The following is a 15,815-nucleotide window of genomic DNA, read 5'->3' on the forward strand; positions in this document are numbered from 1 at the left end:
AAGAAGAATGGAACTGGAGGAATCAATCTGCCTGACTTCAGACTCTACTACAAAGCCACAGTCATCAAGACAGTATGGTACTGGCACAAAGACAGAAATATAGACCAATGGAACAGAATAGAAAGCCCAGAGATAAATCCACGAACCTATGGTCACCTTATCTTTGACAAAGGAGGCAAGGATATACAATGGAAAAAAGACAACCTCTTTAACAAGTGGTGCTGGGAAAACTGGTCAACCACCTGTAAAAAAATGAAACTAGAACACTTTCTAACACCATACACAAAAATAAACTCAAAATGGATTAAAGATCTAAACGTAAGACCAGAAACTATAAAACTCCTAGAGGAGAACATAGGCAAAACACTCTCCGACATAAATCACAGCAGGATCCTCTATGACCCACATCCCAGAATTTTAGAAACAAAAGCAAAAATAAACAAATGGGACCTAATGAAACTTAAAAGCTTTTGCACAACAAAGGAAACTATAAGCAAGGTGAAAAGACAGCCCTCAGATTGGGAGAAGATAATAGCAAACGAAGCAACAGACAAAGGATTAATCTCAAAAATATACAAGCAACTCCTCCAGCTCAACTCCAGAAAAATAAATGACCCAATCAAAAAATGGGCCAAAGAACTCAACAGACATTTCTCCAAGGAAGACATACAGATGGCAAAAAAACACATGAAAAGATGCTCAACATCACTCATTATCAGAGAAATGCAAATCAAAACCACAATGAGGTACCATTACACGCCAGTCAGGATGTCTGCTATCCAAAAGTCTACAAGCAATAAATGCTGGAGAGGGTGTGGAGAAAAGGGAACCCTCTTACACTGTTGGTGGGAATGCAAATTAGTACAGCCACTATGGAAAACAGTGTGGAGATTTCTTAAAAAGTTGGAAATAGAACTGCCATATGACCCAGCAATCCCACTTCTGGGCATACACACCAAGGAAACCAGATCTGAAAGAGACATGTGCACCCCAATGTTCATCGCAGCACTGTTTATAATAGCCAGGACATGGAAGCAACCTAGATGCCCATCAGCAGACGAATGGATGAGGAAACTGTGGTACATATATACCATGGAATATTACTCAGCCATTAAAAAGAATTCATTTGAATCAGTTCTAATGAGATGGATGAAACTGGAGCCCATTATACAGAGTAAGCCAGAAAGATAAAGACCACTACAGTATACTAACACATATATATGGAATTTAGAAAGATGGTAACTATAACCCTATATGCAAAACAGAAAAAGAGACCCAGATGTATAGAACAGACTTGTGGACTCTGTGGGAGAAGGCGAGGGTGGGATGTTTCAAGAGAACAGCATCGAAACATGTATATTATCTAGGGTGAAACAGATCACCAGCCCAGGTTGGATGCATGAGACAAGTGCTCGGGCCTGGTGCACTGGGAAGACCCAGAGGGATTGGGTGGAGAGGGAGGTGGGAGGGGAGACCGGGATGGGGAATACATGTAAATCCATGGCTAATTCATGTCAATGTGTGACAAAAACCACTGCAATGTTGTAAAGTAATTAGCCTCCAACTAATAAAAATAAATGGAAAAAAAAAATAAAAACCAGTGAAGGTATGCATTTTGAAAACAAAGAGGATAGCACTAAACCAGATAAAAGATGCTTTTGAAGAGAAAATCACCTGTAGATATTGACCACAGAGGAGACTCACTCAGGTGAAGGGTTCATGTGGAAGAAACAGCACTGGTCCAGTGTTTATAACTCAGTAGGTGACAGAGTTCTTTTGACGGTGGAGCCGAATGCCCTTGTCATCATCCCTCAGTGGATGTACAGATCCACGCGTTCATGCCTGTCTGTTCTCTAGGCTATGATGATACTGTAAGAGACACTTGAGGAAAAAGGGCATGGTGGAGGTGGGAAGGGAGGGTTTTACTTTCTTCCTAGCACTTGCTACTGCTGAAAGGATTATTGCTGCTTCCTTGTTTTAGGTCTGCCTCCTCTGTCCCCTTGTAGAGTGTAAGCTTTGGGAGGGTCCCACTCTGTCCCTCTTATTCACCTCGATATCCCCAGCACCTAATACAGTGCCTTGCAGGATGGAAAGCTCCCTTTGACACCTCCAAAGCCCCACTCCCTTTCTGCCCGTCTCTAGCTGGAAGAACATCTCCTTCAAATGGAGCTGAACCAGGCTCCTTGCAGCCTTCCCGCTGCCAGGTTCTCCCCACTGGGACTCCCACCAAGTCCAGCCCACCACATGGTGTGGGTGTTGCGATGACCTAAGGTGATGGTGGCCTGCAAGGATGGATATGGTGGGGGAGGTGAGGGAGGGACAAATTCCAGAGCTCTCCTCTTTTTCTCAGGCTCTACACCAGCTCTCTATAGGAGGCGAAGGTTGACAGGAATCCCATTGCCCTTCTTTGTTCTTGGGTGAAGTGGATACTGTAAGGGTAGGAGGCCCACCATAGCCAGTCCCTTCTCGCCGAAACTTCACTATTTAAATTCAGGAAACAAATCAATACAGATATATCTTTGGATGAACCCAGCACTAATTAAACTCTTGCTGCTCATCATATAAAACTCAGGGACCAAATAGATGAGGTTAATATGACTGTCCTGACTGTCCAGATTCTTGCTTTCTTAGAAATGGAATAGATTTTGACAGCAAGGAATATTTGCACGTTCATATCATATGTCTGATAGTCTTTATATCCTTAATATCTGTTGATTGAGAAAACATAAAATTAATGTAAAATCAGGAAGGATTTTAAGTGATTGTATTTTTTGAACCACAGAAATCTTTGCATACATTTAATGCACTTCTTTATTTTATTGTATTTTGGTGCTATTGTAAATGGTATTATTTTTCAAATTTCAAATTCCACTTGTTCATTTCTGACATACAGGAGTGCAACTGACTTTTGTATTTTGATTTTCTATCCTGTCATCTTACTATCCTCAATTATTAGTTCCAGTAGGGTTTTTGGTTTCTTTTTTTGGTAGATTTTGTAGAGTTACTGTTTTCTAGATAAACAATCATGCCATCTGAGAATAAAAGCAGTTTTATTTTTCCTTTCTCATATGTATACCTTTTATTTCTTTTTCTTGTCTTATTTCACTAGCCAGAACTTCCCCCATATACATCTGGAAAACGGTCCCATAGCCATGTTAGAAATACTCACCTATGGGGTGTCTGGATTCTTCCAACTCCCTTGCAATAAATCCGGGGTCACAGGAAGAAAATTGCTGATCAGACTGTCATGCCCTCCACACTGTTGGATGAGAATGAAAGCTTAGAGGGTCCCCACTGGGAGTGTGGGGGCAGACCCAGATTTGCACCCAGAAGTGACTCCCAGGCTGGTTTTCCCTATGATCTCTGCCTTTTCTGTGTTTCAGAACATGCTTTTTGCTTGGCTTCAAGCCATGAAGCTCAAGCTGGGTGTGTGTTTGGGAGTTTGTGGTGGGTGGGGCAGGAAGGACAGGCAGGAGGGCTGGGGCCCTGGGCTGACCTGTGCTGGCCTCTCCCTTCAGGAGCAGTTTATGTTCTGGGATCTGGGCTCAGGGCAGGGAATGGTGCCAGCATCCTGCAGGGTAGCTGGGTGTGGTGAGCTGAGGCTGCAGCAGGTTTTCTGGGGAATGCGTCACGAGGTGTGTTCTAGCCAAGGCTGGGGGAATGCCACCTCTCACTGGTTCATTTACATCTACTATGTGCCAGATCAGCTCCTCAAGCATCAGTCGAAGTTGAAAAGTTTCAGGGGAAAGTCTCTGTCAGGTTGCTTATTGCACAGATGAGGGAACCGAAGTAGGGGCATTGCTGATGCAAGAAGCCACATGTACTAGATGGCCAGGGCTGAACAGAGGAAGATAAACCCTGTGTGCAGGGTGATTTTACTGTCTTCCATTGAATTATGATGCAATCAATTGTAAGATGCATCACTATTTTCTATACCCCAAGAAAGAATAAACAATGCCAACAAAATTAAAACATGCCATCACATAAGACGCACCCTAGTTTTAAAGCTGTTGAAGTGTGGAAAAAAATGTACATCTTAGCACTGATAAGATGAATTTATAAAATTAATGGTCATATGAAGTTATATGTGTAGTGTAAACATGGAGTTTTCCCTGCCTCTTCTTATTAAATTTTGCTCTGTAGAGGTAATCCCTATTGATGTTTGGGGCTTGTCCTTCCAGACATGTTAGAGCATTTGTAAGTATAATTATATAATAATTATCGTTGTGAGCACTTGCTATGTGCTAGGCCCTGTGCTAAGTACTTCAGTGTATTTTATTTCATTCTTCCAACAAGCTCGTGGGGGCAGGTATGAACTTTCCTCACTTTATAGCTGGTGACACTGAGGTGCAGGCTCACCTGACATCATATAGCCTCTAAGAGGTGAGGGCCTGAGCTTGAATCTAGGCCTCTTCCATCCTCAGACCCTGAGTTCTTAACTGACATGCTGTACATATCCTCAGTATGCAAGTAGGATATATTTTTCAAAAATGGGATCAAAAAAACATGGTTCCGGGACCCATGTGCATTTTTTTTTCTCTTAACCATACTCTGTGGGTATCTTTCCATGTTAATACATAAGGAGCTACATTATTTTTCTACCAACTGCAAAGAATTCCCTTGTGACTGTATGTGAATATACATCTGGTCCTCTGTGGGTGGACACTGGGATTTCTTCCGGTTGGTGGGTATCACCAGAACACTGAGATGATCAACTGTCTATTGCCATCTTTGTCTACTTCTCTGATTACTTCCTCGGGAAAATTACCAGGTCAATTTTCTCCTAACACTTTTATGGCTTTAGTGTTTACAATTAGACTGGAATTCATCCATAGTCTCCAGTATTTCATGTGTCTTGGGAGCCGTCGGAGGGCTTCCTGAATGTGCCGGGTGCCAGCTGGTTTTCTGAGAGTCCCAAAGTGCCAAGTAAAGAGGCTCTGAGAATGAGGGGCGAGAGAGAGAGGCTCCTGACCCAGCTGTGTCTCTGGCCTTCCTCCCCCTGGTCCCGGGGCAGGAGGTGGGTTGGGGCTGAGTTTGGGGGCACATTCTCTGCATGTGCTTGTTGCTGTCTGCTCTGGAATACCCCCCAGCCTACGTCCTGGCCTCTGCAGGTATTAATAATAATAGCAGGCATCATCACTGAGCCTCCCGAGATACTGGCGCTGAGCATGCGTTATTTCTGATCCTTCCAGTTTGGGATTGATTGTTGTTGATATTTTATAGACCGAGACACTGAGGCTGCAGTATAGAGTGGGAGTGGCCGCTCGGTTGCAAGTAGCAGAGACGGGGCAGAACGCAAGCTCCGGTCCCCCTTCTCTTAGTTCGGGGCTTTTTTCCCCAGGGGAGGCTGCAGTCCCAGCCTGGCTTGCACACGTGTGCAGCAGGCATCACTTCTGCCCATCAGAATGTCAGCTTCTTCTCTCCTCCACCCTCTTGAAGCTGGCCATGGCCACGTGACTTGCTTTGGCCAATGACACCTGTTGCATGTGAGAAGACGTGTTTACGACTGGGCATGACTTTCTGTGCTCTCCTCTCCTCCCCTGCTTCTGAGAGCCTTGAAGTCCGCTTTCGAGATGCTGGCATCATATGGTGGCCGCTATGAGTGACTGCCATGGCCAGAGCCCCCTTCCTACCTGTGTGTGAGTGAGAAATGAACTATTATTATTTTAATATTTAATTATGTATTCATTTACTTTGGGTTATGTCTTTCATTGCAACGCGAGGGCTTCTCTCTAGTTGTGGCATGAGGGTTCCAGAGCACGTGGGCTTAGTAGTTGTAATGTGTGGGCTTAGCTGTCCCACGGCAGGTGGGATCTTAGTTCCCCAATCAAGGATCCAACCTGAGTCTCCTGCCCTGGAAGGTGGATTCTTAACCACTGGACCATCAGGGAAGACCTGTTATTGTCCTAAGATCTTTTATTAACACAGCAAAACTTACTTGATGCTTCTTGATACGTGTGTCACCTTGGCAACGTCTCTTAACTGCCACTGGTCTTGGTTTGGGTGTGTGTAAAAATGGGCATCCTTATTCCTGCCCTGCCGAGCCATCTCAGAGAGGTGTTTGGGGCTTAAATGAAAGCACAGCAGTGGGGTGGCTCTGTGAGGGGCAGTGCTCTTGAAGTCAAGAGGGCAGGGATGTGCAGGATGCTGACTAAACCTTGGTCCAGGGGCAGTCTGCGTCTACCTCCTTCGTGCCAGGACACAGTCACAAGCTTGGCTAACAAGTGTGTTTTCTTTGGCAGGTGGCCCTCCCCCGGGCGGTGGTGCCCCCTGGCACCTTCGAAATGTCCTCAGCGACTCGGTGGAGAGCTCTGATGATGAATTCTTTGATGCTAGAGGTGAGTGAATCCCATCCTCCCACCAATAGCTGGGTGACCTTTTTTTAGAAACTCCAAGAAGGGGCGCTATTGGGAGTTGATCTCTCTCTCCACTCAGACTCTGCAGTTCCTTGCTTCATAATTGCCCAATCTGTACGTTCCCCCAGGGCTGGGGCTCAGCACCCCGTCACGCATTCTTTGAGATATTTACTGAGTTGCTCAAATATTTCAGGTGCTCACGGTACTGCAGTAAACCAACAGACATGGTCACTGCACTGGTCAAGCTTACAGTCTGGTGGGAGAGGCAAACATCAAACAAGGAAAATACAATCACAAATGGAGAATAAGGGACTTCCCTGATGGTGCAGTGGCTCAGACTTGGTGCTCCCAATGCAGGGGTCTCGGGTTCAATTCCTGGTCAGAGAACCTGATTCCACATGCCGCAAGTAAAGATCCTGCATGCTGCAACAAAGATCGAAGATATTGCCTGCTGCAGCTAAGACCCGGCAAAACCAAATAAACATATACATACTAACAAAAACCCCAAATGGGGGAAAATGCCTCTGAATAAGAAGAATCAAATGTTAATAGAGTGATGATGGGGATATCTAATTTAGGCTGGAGTCCTTAACATCTTCTCTGTAGAACTGAGGGTAAGAGTTGGCTAGGTGAAGAGTGAGAGGAAAGAGCCTTAGGCAGAGGACATAGCAGGTATGATGGTGCTGAAGCAGGACGGATGGGGCCTTCCAGGAACTGAAGGAGGCCTCTGTGCTGGGGGAGAGGAGAGATGAGACTACGTGTGACCTGGTAGGTAACATGCAAGGTCAGCCTACAGATGGGAGGGGGAGCTGGAGTGGAGACGGAGACAAGTTAGAAGGATTATCCCAGATGTTCAGGGCAGAGATGGCGGAGGGGAGGATATATCAGCTCTGCATTTCAGTGCCGGCTGCTTGGCCAGCACACCAGATGTAGCGAGGGGCACTATGTAAGTGAGGACGGAAAAACAAGAAGCATCATAAAGGGGACTTCCCTGGTGATCCAGTGGTTAAGACTTCGCCTTCCAATGCAGGGCATGCAGGTTCCATCCCTGGTCAGGAAACTAAGATCCCATGTGCCTTGGCAAAAAATCCAAAACATAAAACAGAAGCAATACTGTAACAAATTCAACTAAGACTTAAAAAAAAAAAAATGGTCTACCTCCAAAAAAACTCTTTGTAAAATCCTGACAAGGATTGGAGAAGAGGGCACTAAATGGGGTGGGCATTTCAGGCTAAGAGATCGACCTGAGCACAGTCTCAGAGATGGAGATGGGCAGGGCAGGTGTGGGGACCAGTGGGAGACACTCTGCCTGGAATTCAGGAGAGAGGACCCTCCCAGCTGTGCTGAACTGTCCAGGGGTGGGTGAGACCCACAAGCCTAGGAGGGTCTCCAGTCTAGCAGGGTCCTCAAGTCTTGCTTGGCCAGTTCAGCTCCCCTCTGGGAAGTCACTGTATTTGGGGGATTGGCTTACTCCTGAGATAGAACCAGTTTTGAAATGCCTGGCTGAATGGGGTCTTGAAAAGAGAAACACAGCATGTGCTGGGAAGACCTCTGTGCTTAGAACAGGACAGTTGGAACATGGTCTCAGACAGTTGGAACTTGGCATCACAGAACATGCCGTAGACTTGTTCTGTGATGTCGGGCAAGTCTGTCACCTGCCCTGGGCCTCAGTTTCCCTATCGGCTCTGTGCCTCCAGAAATGGAGACTATGTTCAGTTCAGGTGATTTGGGGAGGAATCACAGTGGGGTTGGCGGTGGAATGTTGTCCCAGCCTGAAGCTCCCCATTCTTGACTCTGGGTGCCAAGTCCCCTCCCTGATGCCAGCCCCACACCAGCCCATTTGGGGCTTCTTTCCTGTCTCCCATTGGTGTCTGCTTGGAGTGGCAGCCGGGGCTGACTTTCTCCATAGCAACTAACCCACAGTGTGACAACAACGGCTTCAATATTTTGACGCTTAGAACACTTTCATTTAAAATATTTTTGCAGTTCATCAGGGCTCTGCATTCCCAGATGACGAGGATGGCTCACAGCGGGAGGCATCTGCGGGAGGCGCCGGTCAGCTCCACCTCCATCCCTACGGCCGGCACACCTGTCTTCCCTCTGAGAGGCTGTGGCTCCATCCTGCTGCCCTCCCCTGCGGACCCTCAGCACTCTGTCCTCCGCTCCCACTGTCTCGAGCTCTGACTGCAGCTCCCAAGTTGGCCTCATTTCTCATGCCTCTTTTACTAGTGGTCCCGCCTTCTCTTCCTTCATCTCAACTCCTCCCCGCTGTCCCCACCTCCTCCATCTTTCTTTCTTTCCACTATCCCAGGATTGCAGACTCTCCTGCCTCTTTCCCTGACTTCCACTTCTCAGCACTGCCTACCGGACTCTGAACCTCACGTCTCTGCTCTCCCCTTCCTAGGTCACCTCTCCCAGAGCATCCGTAGCTTTCAGTTGCACGGTCCGCCCACAGGCTGCTGGAACCTTCTTCAGTTCTGAGTTGCCAACTCCCCACCTCCTGTCTATTCCCTGAGGTGTCCCCGGGCAAGGCCTCTGCATGTTTCCTTGGCTAGGGGCAGTAAGAGGTGAAGCCAACCTCCTTCTCTGTTCCCAGGAGCTGACTCAGGCCAACCCGGCCAGCTCTGTCAGCATCGAGGGTCCAGCCGTGGGTGTCCGTCCGGCTTTCTGGGCATGCTTTGAAGGGTTGCCTCCCTGCCTCTTTCCTCCAACTCGGGCTGAGACCTGAGCCTGACCTGGTCATGGTCTCGGTCCCCACCTCCATCCTGCTGCCTCTATGGTTCCACCTCCCCTTGCGATGGAGCCACGCTGTCAGGAACAGAGGCCAGATCAGGGAAGGGGCCTGTCCAGATCACACATCAAGGTGGGGACAGAGGGGCTGGAACCAGGAGTTTAGTGTCCAGGCCAGGTCTTTTTCTTTGACTTATTAATGAAGATGGGGCCCTCCTCCCTCCCTTTCTCCCTCAAGCTCCAGCCCATTGGTCCAGCACTAGGGTTTACCAGGGGGGATGGCAGATCCTCATGGATCATGGTCTGGTAGCAGAGAGAGACGCTTAGGCTCTGGGGGGCTCTGGTTGTGTGTGTAAGGAAGGGGAGGGACTAGGTGGGCAGCCACTCAGGACTGTGGAGCTCTCTGGGTCTATAGCAACCCCTGGGCAAGATGCTGACTCCCTCATGGCAGCAGGCGTGGGGCCTCAGGGGTGCTGGTACCTCTCACTGGATGCTGCAGGGTGGGTGATGGGGTCCAGGTGCCCCAACCCAAGAGATTCCATACCCTATCCTGTTGATAGAGCAAGGAGAGCTGGGGAGCCATGGCAAGGTTGGAGTGCAGAGTGAGGGGAAACCCATGGTGGCCAAGAAGTGACATGCCTCAAACCCAGATCATGTCAGGGCTGGGGGTCCTCAAGGTCTTTGAGTTCAACACCCCCACTCTATTTTACAGGCTGGAAATTGGAGGCCAGAGAACTGGGAAACTTGGTCAGGGTCACACAAAGAGTCAGGCAGAGCAGGGGCTAGAATTCAGAGTCACTCATTCCCTCTCTCAAGTAATTATTGAGCATCTGTCCATCAAGTACCAGGCAGCATTCCTTGTAGGAGACACAGGGCAAGTAGACCCCATCTTGGACCCCATGGAACTTATGTTCATTTGTTTATTTATTTCTGTCATGCTGTATGACACACAGGATATAAGTTTCCCAACCGAGGGTCAAACCCATGCCCTCTGCGTAGGGCGCATGGAGTCCATAGGACTCCAGAGAAGTTCCCTGGGCTGTACAGTTTAGTGATGATGGATGGGAATGCAAGTGAGTTCTATGGATAAGTTCCATAAATAAAATAACGCAAAGAGCAGACGTATCAGCAAAGAAGGTAGATGAATGAAAAATGAAAGGTGAAAAAATGAAAATATATTCACTATCATTAGTTATTAGGAAAATGCAAACTAAAGCTACAATAAGATACTGCCTCATACCTGTTAAAATGGCTAATTACGACAACTGACCAGAATGTGGAGAACTGGGACATTCAGACTCTGCTGGGGGAGGATGTACAATGGGAGAGCCATTTCAGAAAACAGATTGCAGCTTCTTAAAAACTTGATCATCATTAAGTACCTTTCCACCCCTAGGTATTTACCCAAAAGGAAAGCAAACATATGCCCACCTAAAGATGTGTCCCTGAATGTTCATAGCAGCTTTATTTATGACGGCCTCAAAGTAAGAACAACCCAAATGTACATCAATGGGTGAACGAATAAACAAATGGCAATACATCCACGTATTCAATATCGGCGATAAGAAAGGAATGAACTGATACACCCAGTGATGTGGATGAATCTCAAAGTAATCATGGGGAGGCAAAAGTGTCAGGCTGAGAAAGAGTGCATACTATGGTTCCATTTAGAGAAAACTCTAGAAAAATGCAAACAAGTCTATAGCAACAGGAGCAGATCTATGGTCACCTGGGGATGGGAAGGAGGGGTCAAAAGGGATAGGAGAAAACTTCTGAGGGTGATGAATATGTGTCCACTATCTTGATTGGGGTGATGGCTTCCTGGGTGTGCACAAATGTCAAAACTTATCAAATTGTACTTTTTTTTTTTTTTTTTTGGTTATCCTGTGCCGCTTATAGGATCTTAGTTCCCTGACCAAGGATTAAACCTGGGCCCTTGGCAGTGAAAGCATCAAGTCCTAATCACTGGAACGCCAGGGAATTCTCAAACTGTATATTTTAAATATGAGTAGTTTATTGAGTGTCAAATGCTGTTAGAAAAATGGAGGCACCCCCGCCCCCCGATATAACATATGGGACTGTGATAGAGTGACTGAGTGAGTGGGAGGTCCCCAGAGGATGTAGCCTTGAGCTGAGAGCTGAATAACAAGAAATGAGCCGTGTGGGGATCTGGGGCAGTGTTCTGGGCAGTGGGAACGGCAGTGCAAGGCTTTTCTCAGAGCGGTGAGTTGGAAGGCCGATGTGGCCAGAGTGAGCAAGGGGGCACCAGCTTAGTGCTCTGTGTGAGGACAGACCAGCCCAGGACCTTCTGGATATGTTTCTGGAGTGGCCTTGGGTTCCCCTGCTCCTCGTCCAGGAGGGAGACTCAGAACTCAGCATCTCTGGGAGCAGAGGAAAGTGGTACAGGTTGTCTGGGTTCAGAGCAGCCAGGGTCTCCTCAGGGTTGGGGCACTGACTGGCCGCTCTCTGACCTCAGGCGTGTCCTGAGTCTTGGGGCTCCAGGTCCCTCCTCTGGAGTGTGGCATGGGAACAGGGTTTGTCCCATGGGTGGAGTGGAGGATTGCTGTCAGAAGCTGGATAAAGGAGCCCCCAGAGATGTAAAGCCCAGGTGTGTTGCTGACCCTGACCCTCTTTCATTGGAGGAGGGGAAGTGGAGAAGCAGATGCCAAGGAGCTGCCCCAAAGGCTTCTGGGAATGGGCTGAGTGGGGACCCCCATGTGATGAAGAGAGGGTGATGGTATGGCTACAGGTGGGGAATTGGAGCAAACATTCAACAGCGGGGGAGGTTAGTGATCATGTGTCCCAGAGGCTTCAGAGCAGCGCATATCTAGGTCCTTGGAAAGACTGGTAGGTCTGTGGCAAGGAGTGGTAGAGGGAACTGGACCAGCCGATGGTGGGAAGTGACCGAGCCCTGGACTCTGTGAGCTGGAGGTGAAGCCTGCCCTGGCACAGGGCAAGGAGATTCCCCGCTCTGAAGTCCTGAGGGTCCAGCAGACACAGAAGCCCCAAGGCGGGAAGAAAGGCCTTGGCTGTATCCAGGCTCTGGCCAGGGGTGGAGTCAGTCTGGGGTCAGGGCCAGGATTGTGGTGCTGGTGGGTGAGGCTGAGCCTGGCACCTAGACGGGGCAGGGACTGGGGTTCACTAGCAGTGAAGTACACACAAAACCCGTGTCCACACCAGAGGTCACCGGGGCTGGGAACTGGCATGCAGGGAGCAGTCATCAGTAGTTGAAAAGCGAAATCAATAACCAGGATTTTGTCTGAACAAGCCCTTTGTGGCCTCATGGCCTCTGTTGGGAGCTTGTACTACAATGAAGGGAAATAGAGCGGAGGCTCAGGGCTGAGGCACATGGCTCCCTGGTTTGTCTAAAGGACTCTAAAAGGAGCTTTCTTGGCTGCTATTTCCGTGTGTGTGTGTGTGTGTGTGTGTGTGTGTGTGTGTGTGTTGGTGTGTGTGTATGCATTTCTTATTCCACTCAGGGGACAAGCCCATTGTTGCCAGACTGAAGATCTAAGGCTGAGTGTTGAGAGCAGGGGCAGAGGACTGGCCTGGAGAGGGAGAGAGCTTGTCTGCAAGCTGGGGGAGCTGCTGGAGAGACAGGGATGGGTTGTGGGGGGCAGCGTGCAGAGAGTGCCAGGGAGCCAGGGAAAATATGAGAAAGCAGCGTGGGAGAGAGGGCAAGACTCAGTCAGGATGGGAGAGAAGGACACAGACACACACACGCACACACACGCACGAACGCAGATACACAAACAGACACACCAAGAGAGCATGGGAGAGAGCTGAAAGAGAGACAGTGACCCGGAAGGAGAGAGTGAGGTCAGAGACCTGCAGAGACAGAGAGATCCTGAGGGGCAGGCACCCAGAGAGAGAAAGAGAAACCCAGAGAGGGAGAGAGGATGAGAAAGAGACACATCCCCCCAGAGAGAGGAGAGAGGTTCTGGGATAAAGACAGATCAAGTGCCAAGAGCCATCATGATGAAGACCTAAGGGAAGGGACACACATGCCAGATAGCCTGAGACAGAGAGACATGAGGACCCAGAGGGACAGAGATCACGGGAAAGGGCCAGACATCAAGCGGAGAGGGCCGTGGGGAGTCTGAGAGGAGATGCGCTTCCTAGAAAGACAGACGGAAGACCATGAGGGAAAGATGGAGGCGGGTCAGGTGGGTAAGTAGGAAGAGGGGGAAAGATGCCAAGGATGGTGCACGCTCAGCCTCAGAAGTTCGGGGTTCTGACAGCATCACAGACAGCCTGAGATAGGGATCATGCATGGCAGAAGAACTGGAAGCTAGGATGTGTGAGCACCTGCTGTATACCCAGCACTAGACCAGGAGCCCCAGCTTGCTCATCTGACTGTGTCAGTTTCCCATGTGGTTTTTTTTTTTCACTAAACTGATTTCCTCCAGGATGGAGGTCACATCTCACATAGCATATAGCACTGCTCAAGAATCCATTCATTATAGGATGAATATGAAATGTACAAGCAGACAGCTGTGTGATTGGGTCACTGAGCCAGGAGACATAGGCACTCAAGGTGGGTTATGGGCTGACCCTGATGCCTCCACTGTGGAACTAGGACAGAAAGACCTAGGGTCAGACAGCAGCAAAACTAAGTGTTAGGGCAGAGCACCTCATGCTCTGATGGTGAGAGGGGTGGTACTTCACCTTCCTGCGCTTTTATCCACATCTGTGTTCCTACTGTGTGCTACTGATGCTTACTGACTCTTTACCTTAATTATCTTATTTAGTCCTCACAACAATCCTATGACATGGGCATTACCATGATACCATTTTATGGATGAGGAAATGGAGGCTCATGAAGCCTAGGTTACTGTCCAGGGTCAGATCACTAGCAGATGGTGCATCCAAGATTGAAAAGAGTCAATCTAACTCCAGAATAGAACTCTTAAACCCCCGGTGTTCCTACTTCCCCAACATTAATGCTACCTGATATTTGTTTACAGCATTTTGACTTGTGTAGACTTTTCAAATTTACTATGTCATTTGTTCTCATGAAAGCTTGCTAGAAAGAGTTGTAGAACCAGAGTGTTATTCCCACTTAAGAGATAAGAAAACAGGAACAGTTGAAGACCATCTGTAAAGGCACAGGTTCACTTGGAGCTACTCAGGACTGAAACTCAGTCAGAGTTCTGCCCAGAACACAATGCAGCCCACAGGTGTAAACCATGCCCAGATGGAACACCCCAGGCTCAGGAAATTGGGTGTGTGTGGCACTTGGGCTGCCAATACAGGATGTCCAGGGCGAGCCATCAGGAAGGCAGGATTTAAGGACTCTTGAAATAGTATATCTGGGTTTAAATCCTGGCTCTAGCCAGTGATCTTCAGCAAGTTACTGAACTATTCCATGCTCCTTGTCTATAAAATGGAGATAATAAGAATTTTATCTTTTTAGCATTGTTATGAGAATGAAATGAATTAATATTTATAAAGCACATGAAAATCTCAAAGCATAGTAAAGATTTGATAAATGTCATTAAATAGATCAAATAAACATGTCAAGTAAGACAGGAAGGGGGAGTGTTCCAGCCTGAAATGGGGTCTAGATTATGGATTCAGAACTCTGGACAGCTCCCCAAGTTTCAGATCTGCCATATTGGTTCCATCTGCTCTGTGAAGTTCTTTGGCAGTGAAATGGGTCAGATTAGACCCATTTTTTCTCGGTTACGATGAGCTTGAGGATTCTTCTCAGTACCCTTTAATGTCTGTTCTATGAGAAAAAGTGCAGAGCTCTTTACCAGGAAGGCTTGACTCTTTAAAGAGAGGGTGGGGTCATTCCTGTGGTTAATTCTTGAGGAAATGTCAGTTTTTGAGAAGAGGGACTGCACTAGATGTGTGTAGTTGATGTGTAGGACCCAGGGGCTGGTGTTCAGTGTGGTTAGGGAATATGACCTCACCAATTCCTCTGATTCACCTCTAATTCACCAATTCCTGTCCTTTCAGACCAGGAAAGGACAAGAGTAGAGACAGGGTTGAGGGAAGGACTAAAGGGAGGATGGAAACATTAAGAGGTTCATAAAGTTGAGATGTGGGTTAAAGTTTCCATATAGCTCAAGGCTTAGAGGCAGAAGTCTGCTGCCTTCTCAGTTATTCCAAAGCTGCTCCGACCCCACCCAAATCTTGGTATGCTCAAGTACTGATGTCAACTCCCGCCTTGTGTGAAGAAATGTCCTTAACATCTCCCATCTATAAACAGCCCCCTATGCACTAAGACCTTTATATTCATTATCTCCTTTAATCCTCACAGCAGCTCTATGATTAGATGTTGCCAGTCCCATTTTACTGATGGGAAAACTGGGGCTCAGAGAAGTCCGGTAACTCACTGAAAGAAAAACTGCTACCCAGTGGCAAGGCTTTGCTTTTTCTTTTCTTTTTAAAAATTAACATGTTTATTTTTGACTGCATTGGGTCTTACCTGCGGCACATGGGATCTTTCATTCCACAGTGTGGGGTCTTCATTGTGAGACAAGGTCTTCTCTCCAGCTGTGGCATACGGGCTCCAGAGCATGGGGGTGCCATAGTTTTGGTGCGTGGGTTTAGTTGCTCCTCAGCATGAGGGATCTTGGTTCCCTGACCAGGGATCAAACCTGAGTCCCCTGCATGGAAAGGCAGATTCTTAACCCCTGGACCACCAGGGAAATTCCAGGGCTTTGCTTTTTCTTCCCAAACACACTATTTTTCAAGAAATACCACTCTTAGTGCTAGGAA

General features: G+C 47.8%; 1 protein-coding gene across 3 annotated transcripts in view; it reads left to right on the forward strand.

The window, feature by feature from the left end:
- The window catches only part of PITPNM3 (PITPNM family member 3), a 98,074-nt gene that overhangs the window by 14,372 nt on the left and 67,887 nt on the right, over positions 1 to 15,815 (forward strand). For all 3 annotated transcript variants that reach the window (XM_070478918.1, XM_070478917.1, XM_020882858.2), the window contains exon 2: positions 6,243 to 6,338. In XM_070478918.1, coding sequence (XP_070335019.1) covers positions 6,243 to 6,338 — 96 coding nt within the window. The remainder of the gene's footprint in view (positions 1 to 6,242; positions 6,339 to 15,815) is intronic.

This window comes from Odocoileus virginianus, chromosome 17, assembly GCF_023699985.2.
Source record: "Odocoileus virginianus isolate 20LAN1187 ecotype Illinois chromosome 17, Ovbor_1.2, whole genome shotgun sequence".
Taxonomy (NCBI): domain Eukaryota; kingdom Metazoa; phylum Chordata; class Mammalia; order Artiodactyla; family Cervidae; genus Odocoileus; species Odocoileus virginianus.